General features: G+C 44.9%; 1 protein-coding gene across 1 annotated transcript; it reads right to left on the reverse strand.

Moving 5' to 3' along the window:
* Positions 1-1,470: 1,470 nt before the first annotated feature.
* Positions 1,471-6,002, reverse strand: LOC146977809 (uncharacterized). The gene is made up of 7 exons (XM_085794350.1): positions 5,998-6,002; positions 5,562-5,816; positions 4,954-5,009; positions 4,325-4,787; positions 3,339-3,611; positions 1,702-2,116; positions 1,471-1,608 (listed from the first exon to the last, which is right to left on the reverse strand). The coding sequence occupies exons 1-7, from the start codon at positions 6,000-6,002 to the stop codon at positions 1,471-1,473; spliced, it is 1,605 nt and encodes a 534-aa protein (XP_085650476.1).
* Between the last annotated feature and the right edge of the window lie 1,946 nt (positions 6,003-7,948).

The following is a 7,948-nucleotide window of genomic DNA, read 5'->3' on the forward strand; positions in this document are numbered from 1 at the left end:
AAAAGAAAAGAGGGGGAAAAGGAAAAAATGGATTGACGGACGCCAATGGTTAGGTTACACAGTGACACAACCGGTGATTTTGGGAGCGAATAAGGAGGATAGAAGAAAAAAAGAAAATAAAAGGACACTAAAGGACATAGAAACACCATAGCAGTAAAGTAAGAATAAAGGAATAAGTCTCTATGGCTGGTTTGTGGGCGGTTATCAACAAATAAACTGAAAGGTCAGCACCTGTTTTTATTGTTAGTGTGGCGTGTTATTGATTAGGAGCAATGCGCATATGACTTTGTGAATCAATGAGTGTGTATGTATGTATCTTCAGGCTGTTTCCTGCCTTAGGTTCCTTGTTTTAGACATTTTTGTCACTGAAGAACTTTCAAATGTGCTGGCTTTATATAGACACCAAGCACGGCAATAAAAGTTGTGTCTTTTAATAAAAAGAACAACCATTATTAGTGGGTCACTGCTACCATAATGACCCAATACTCAAAATAACTGTATTTCTATGGAACCAATCAATTTTAAGTCTTTTTTTTTCCAATTCCCTTTATTATGATTTTTCACGGTTCACATGTTCATTCAAATAACAATTCACCATTCTCATCTATTCATCTGCAAATTACAACTGAATCACACAGCAATACTCCACAAACAATACAGATAAGGATGACTGGTCCTCCCTCAACAATACAAAAGATTAAATGTATAAATTACAAAATTGAGCTCTAAACTCCCTAGAACAGGAAAGCTGGGGTTCTTAATGCAATATTTCATTAATGCATGGGGTGTCCAAAAACCTTTTTCCACCACTGTTGATCCGCTGTCAGTAGCCATGTTTCCATCCAAAACTGATTCGCATTACTGGGCAATGCACATTAAAAGAAATTCGAATCATGTGTGTTTCCATCTATGGACTTTGCACCCCCGCCCCCGGCCGGACTGACGGTCTGATTTGAACACATAGCGCGATTTAGCTCATGTTTATTACCGTCATAACGCGACCCGTGTGTGTGTGTGTGTGTGTGTGTGGGAGAGAGAGAGAGAGAGTTGCGCCGCCCCAGACTTTAATGATAAACGCTGGATGCGCTGGTTGATAAGTTTGGTTTTTACTGAGGAGGAACTATGAAGAACTGTGCAGTAATCAAATATGAAGGTGTGTGGGGGCTTTTATTTTGCTGTGGCGATGCGCCACAATTAATTAATTGTTGTGTGACAGCGGAAACCCTGATGTTGTCTTGTGAGTGAACTGCAAACACGGGAGTAGACGGGGTGAAAGTGCGCTACGTCACACTTGATTCGCATACAGCTGTTTCCATCCCATTCGAATCAACCAAAACCCGGCCATAGCGAGCGAATTTCATTTTGAGCGAATCAGGGGATTTTAATGCGAATCACGGCATTTTTCCGATGCGATACATCTAGATGCGCATCTAAACAGCTGATGGAAACGCACCTAGCGATGTGCAGCTCTCACCTGTGTTTCATGTGGTTGCTGTTCCCTCCTCTGCAGCTCAGAGTCCTGTGTGCTTTGGTCCCATTGGTGCTTCTGTCCAGCATGTTCCTCAAGTCGTCTGCTCTACAGGAGCTGCTGTAGCTTCTGTCCCCCATCTGGTCCAACAGCACACAGACAAAACAGTCAAGTAGAGTCATCAAGTATGACAAGGTAGTGATCAGTGCTAGTGATAACAAATGTTGAGTTACCTTTATCACAGTGGCTTTGTTGTGTGGGTTGTTGGTGCTGTGGCTCCGCTGCTTCCCCACACGTTCTCGCCGCTCAAAGTGACTGACTTTCTCCAGGACAGAGAGGCTGGAGGCGGGTCCCTGGCTACTGTCGCCAAGGCCACTGTTGCCATGGTTAGAGTCGGAGGTGGCACATCCCTGTACTTCGGCGAGGGCGATCTCCAGACGGGTCAGCGGGTGTTCTCTGTCTCGGTCCCATTCTCTGTGGTCCCAGTGCTGGGACGGCAGAGCTGCTGAGTCACCATGGTGACGGGGAGCAGCAGTCTGGGAGGTGGAGGCGTGTGGAGCCCACGGCTGAGGGTGAACCGGTACCTGACCCTGAGCGGACCTGGAGACCACCACTGAGTCTGAATGAACGCTGGTCTGATCCTGTGATCTGAGGGAGGGAGGAGAGGAGGACGGAGGACGGATGAAAGAAGATCACTGATATCAAGTGATGGACAACCAGTAACGGCTTTAGAAAATAACAGCCTTACTACCGCTACTTTTTTTCAGTAACAAATAATCAAAACAGCCCCGTTACAACGCCGTTACCATTACTGTCAATAAAATGCGCCATTATTCGACTCAAGTAGTCCTGTCACAAAATAATACACCCGTTAAAGTGTACTGTATATACACTAGAGCTGTTTATCTGGAACTAACCAACGCACTCAGCATTCCTCCGCACAGGCAGGATCTGAGCTTTTTTTTAAAGTAATGCAATAGTTACTTTTCCTAGTAATTAATTACTTTTATAATATAGTAATTCAGTCACTAACTCAGTTACTTTTGGGGGAAAGTAACTAGTAACTATAACTAATTACTATTTAAAGGTAACGTGTCCAACACTGTGGACAACCAGTGGGACTCAGCATCATGTAACAGGTCGCTGGCTGTGTGTTGAAGGAATGTAGCGCCGCATTGTGTAATAATGTAATAAGTTTTCACCTCATGATGTAATGACGCTGCATTTTGTAATAATCTGCCACATTTTGTAATAAAACGCAATATGTAATAAACTTTGCTGCATTTTGTAATAACTTGTTACATAATGCAACGAATTATTACAAAATGCGGGAGTTGCACCTTTTTTTGAAAAAAAAAAAATTTGGTGCAATATGTAACAAGTTTAAAAATGCATCAAAGTTTATTGCATATTGCGTTCAAGAATTCTATTACAAAATGTGGCGTTATTACATCATGAGGTGAAAATGTATGACATTATTACATAATGCGATGCCACAAGGTGTAATGGTAAATTTGAATAGTCCTTTGTTTTAATCACTTGAGACGTCCCCACACCCTACTTTCCCCCCAAGGTATCAGAAATCCTTTTGTTTGTTACCCCCCGCGTCGACCCGCATCGACCCGCTAATTTTAGTGGGAAAAGGGCTTTGGTCTTTTCTTTACCATCACCACTCGGATGAGGATTGACCTTTCTTTGCAAGGAAATAAAAACATTATCGGGCGAAGTCTCTATTTCATTATTCACCAACAGCAAACGGCTAAAAACCTCCACAACAAAGGAGATTGACAAATGACAGAATCTGTTATCTCAACATGTCACACAGACAGAACTGATTTCAACACAGGTACGACTGATCGTCTGCCCTTACCTGCTCCTGTCTCCCCTGGACTGGACAGGCGTGTAAGGGTCCCTCCACTCGGGTGACTGGGCCTGGGGCCTAGATCCGGTGGTGGACTGGGTGAGGGGAATGTGGTTTTGTTCCTGGAACACATGGCTGTGGAGTCCCTGGCCTTTGTGGGGATAGGAGCGTGGGTAGCTCTGGTGGTGGGGCATCTGGGAGCCGGTCTGACTCTCTGGTCCCCCTCCGGCTGTTTTCATAGAGGGTTTGTAGTGTCCATGGTGAGACTCTTCCTGCAGAGGCCTGATCAAAATAAAAGATTGAGTTAAATCCTACAACATTATGGGCTGATATGATTTTTTTTTACCCTGCTGGCCCCTGTCTGCCTGGGTTTCCTAATCCAAAACATGCAGGTAGATTAACTAGCAATTTAAAATGCCCATATGTGCAAATGTGAGCATGAAGGGTTGTTATTCTTTATATATCAGCATTGTCACAGACTTGGAACTTGTCCACAGTACTAGCCTATATAATCCTCCCCTCACCATAAAAGATAAGCTGATGTAAGTGTGGAGTCTGTCCATCCTCATCCTCTGCTGGCTAATGTGTGCCATGTGTGTATGTAGCTGTGTGAGTAAATGAGCAAACACGGTATCCTACGTCTGCGTGCATTATTGCTAAGTAAAGCAACCACTCGGGTTACTACACTGTATTTGGGTGTTTTTTGGTGTGTCTTTTTGGACAAAGAAAGTTGGTATCCATTGACAACCATTATGGACAAATACTGCTGCACAGACCCCCCCGTAACTCAGAGAAGGAACGGAGGACTCTCACAGCTCTTAGTCGACATGAGGGTGAGTAGATAATGAGTAAAATTTGAATTTTGGGTGAACTATCCCTTTAATCACAGTGACAAACTTTTTACTGTCACTTGCTCATGAGTGACTGAAGTAGCGAATATTCCTGTGGAAAAGATTCAGCCTCACCCTGGAGGATGAATCAACTCTTATGGTTACCTGTCTGCATCATGTGCTGGCGTCCTGAGCTTTGAAGAGGCAGATGTCATGTAAGACGAGTGCAGGCAGTGGGAAACAGAAATGTTATTTTGGTGTCTGTTTTCTGTGGTTGCTGTCTTTCCATCCCTCTGACCCTCTGTTACTCCTTCATCCTTCCCTCCTCCTCCTCCTCCTCCTCCCTGCCGCCGGCCACTCTCCTTGGACAGTGCAGGATAGACTGCAGAGGCTGGGTTGGAGCTGGGCAACTGCGCATAGTGGGGGGGCTCCAGCTGGGGGGCGGGATACGCTCCTGGTGGAAAAATGAGCCGCCCGGACTGGAGGGTGGGGTCTGCAGGTCCAGAGGAGGCTTCAGGTGGTGAAGGGGGAAAGCCCCCGCCCTGCCGGGGCTTCGTGGTGGGGCTGCTCTCTGGACTCTTCTCTATCACTGTGTGGAGCTGACACTCTGTGCCATAAGAGCCTTTAGCTGCAAACACAGTGGCAATGGTTGGAAAAATAAGGTAGAGGACTGAGCAGTAACAATTCACCAATCACATCAATGCACCATGAGTCTTTTAAGCTTTAATGAAATGGTTCCATTTCATACTATTTAATTTACAATGAGTGAACACAGTAACTGACTGAAAACATACCTGCACCTGAGGCCACAGGGCCACTTGAGTGATGGCAGGAACCTTTCTGCAGAGACCTGAATATAATTAATTGTAACGGATGAAATCAGATTCATTTTTGTCACATTACATATTACTATCCCGACATGCCCCGACATGAGAAATTGTTCCGAAAAAAAATTAAATAAGTCTATATTTTAAGCTTGTTTGTAGCGGAAGCTCCCAGTGTCTCGGTTCACTGCTCTTCCTGTGTCTGTGCAAATCTTGCGTGATTTGCACTGACACAGGAACAATTTCTCATGTCGGGGCTTCAATACAAGAGGGACAACATTACAGACGAGCAGTATGGAGGTATTTGGATGTTTTTTGGTGTGTCTTTTTGGTCGAAGAAAGTTGGTATCCATTCACAACCATTATACGGACCCCCCCGTAACTCAGAGAAGGCACGGAGGACTCTGAAAATTCCCCCAGCTCTTAGTTGACATGAGGGTGAGTAGATAATGAGTGAAATTTGAATTTTGGGTGAACTATCCCTTTAAGAAGAACATCCTACAAATCATTCATAAACAAGGTGTTCAGATGTTTTTCTCTGTAATCAGACATGCATGGAGGTGGATGATTCTACTGACCGTAGTGAGCGGGCATGCTCCAGACTGGACCAGGAGTTTGGTCTTTCGTGGTTCCTGATGGCTGCATAGCTGTCACTGCGCCTCGGGGGAGGGGGCACCCCCCTCAGGCTCTCATAGGAGCTGCGGCTGGCTGCCGGGCTCCATATTGGACCCACACTGTGCCTGTTTGACGCTGGCACACCACCACCACTGCTGCTGCTGCTGCTGCCACGGTGACAGACCCCGCCTAGTGGACCAGTGGTGGAGAGAAGGACACTGATATCATCACATCACAATAACATAATGTTACTTTTTTTTTTTTCCATTTATAAACATATGCAGCATTCACATTATTCAAGTGGAATAATAAATATAGGATTTATCAAAAACATTTTAAATTGTTATTGATGCTTTGGAGAAGTGTACGTAGTTTGTTGTGCTGCTCTCTAACCATCACATCATGATCACGTGAAAACTTAACACATTTCATACCAGATGTGTTGAAATCTCCATAATATTTAAAGGGATAGTTCACCCAAAATTCAAATTTCACTCATTATCTACTCCCTCATGTCGACTAAGGGCTGGGAGAATTGTCAGAGTCCTCCATGCCTTCTCGGTGTTACGGGGGGGTCCGCGCAGCAGCATTTGTCCATATAATGGTTGTGAATGGTGCTCACTTTTCTTCGTCCAAAAAGACACACCAAAGGGGCGGAGTTTAGCTCAGTTGGTAGAGCACCCGCCCCATGTGTTGAGGCTATAGTCCTCGCTGCAGGCGGCCCCGGTTCGAGTCCCGCGTCGGACGGCCCTATCCTGCATGTCATTCCCCCCATCTCTGCCTCCCATTTCCTGTCACACTCTCAACTGTCCTATCAAATAAAGGCATGAAAAGCCAAAAAATATACTTTAAAAAAAAGACACACCAAAAAACATCCAAATACCTCCATACTGCTCGTCTGTAATGTCCCTCTGGTATTGAAGCCCCAACATGAGAAATTGTTCCGCCAGTCAGTGCAAATCACGCGAGATTTGCACTGACACAGGAAGCTGTGTAGCTTCCGCTACAAACAAGCTTAAAACACAGACTTATTTAATTTTTTTCGGAACAATTTCTCATGTTGGGGCTTCAATACAAGAGGGACATTACAGACGAGCAGTATGGAGGTATTTGGATGTTTTTTGGTGTGTCTTTTTGGACGAAGAAAAGTGAGCCCCATTCACAACCATTATATGGACAAATACCCCCCTGTAACCCCCCCGTAACTCCAAGAAGGCACGGAGGACTCTGAAACTTCTCCCAGCCCTTACTGTGCGTTCACACCAAAAGCTTCCAAAGCGTCAAAAACGCCGGAAGTCAATTCATTTTCAATGAGCGCCCGGCGACACTGAGCGTCCAAAGCGTCAACAGGCGTCGGCGCGCTTCCAGAGCGTCCAAAGCTTCCAAAGCGTCCAAAGCGTCACCAGATGAGAAGTTGAACCAGGTTTAACTTTAGGGTAATTAGCTATGACGCGGTTAAGCGGCAACCGGCGGCAGCCTGTCAGAATAGAGATGTCCGTCGGCTGCCTTTTTTTTTCTTTTTTTGTATTTCGGCTCCCAATGACCAGCGCGATCGAACTTTGACGTCAGTCACGTGACGAGCGGCCAAAGCGGCTGAAAATATTTGCCGTTTTGGGAGCTGTCTTGTCTGACGCCCACCCTCGAGCGTTTTTGACGCTTTGGAAGCTTTTGGTGTGAACGCACAGTTAGTCGACATGAGGGAGTAGATAATGAGTGAAATTTGAATTTTGGGTGAACTATCCCTTTAAACAAATTCTAACATATCTTATAGAAAAGGGGGGGACACCTGTAGTAAAACTCAAATTAGACCAAGTAGAGCAGAGTTAACAATAGGCAAAAAAAGAAAAAAAACATTTCTTTGATTCTGACCATTAGTAGAATCATAATTTAGTTTAACAAAATGGCAACAACTAAATGACTTAACTCAAAGGGATATTTCAACATTTTGGCAAATTTCCCCATTGCCATAATCCCTATAGTTTTAGAAGTAGGTTCGTTTCCTTTAATTGTTGGTGCAAGTTGTTTCTAGATCGGCGGGGCAGAGATACAAGCTGCTTAGCTAACGCTACAGAGGCATATGGTATTTCCGGGTTTCCCCCATCCCCCATCCCCCAACTCCAAAACACTCTCGTGGACAAGTTGTGACCTGCACATTCACCACGCTATGAGATAAGTAAGGGATAATGCCCGACGAGGTGTCCATTATCAGAAATTAATGGACGACGCGGAGGCGTGAAGTCCATTAGGCAATTTGACCGGAACATCTTTATGGGTGTCCATTATCACTTTTTAATGGACACCCTGCAGCCAATCAGAATCGAGGATTCACCCAGACCATGGTATAATAACG

This window comes from Trachurus japonicus, chromosome 12, assembly GCF_045865225.1.
Source record: "Trachurus japonicus isolate A0001 chromosome 12, Traja_1.0".
Lineage (NCBI taxonomy): Eukaryota > Metazoa > Chordata > Actinopteri > Carangiformes > Carangidae > Trachurus > Trachurus japonicus.

What these genes read in the sequence shown, in the direction of transcription:
- LOC146977809 (XM_085794350.1), bottom strand. An exon ending in CCCTGTGGCCTCAGGTGCAG is followed by an intron (nt 4,788 to 4,953) that starts GTATGTTTTCAG and finishes CTGTGTTTGCAG; the next exon opens with CTAAAGGCTCTTATGGCACA. An exon ending in ACAAAGCCACTGTGATAAAG is followed by an intron (nt 1,609 to 1,701) that starts GTAACTCAACAT and finishes CTGTTGGACCAG; the next exon opens with ATGGGGGACAGAAGCTACAG.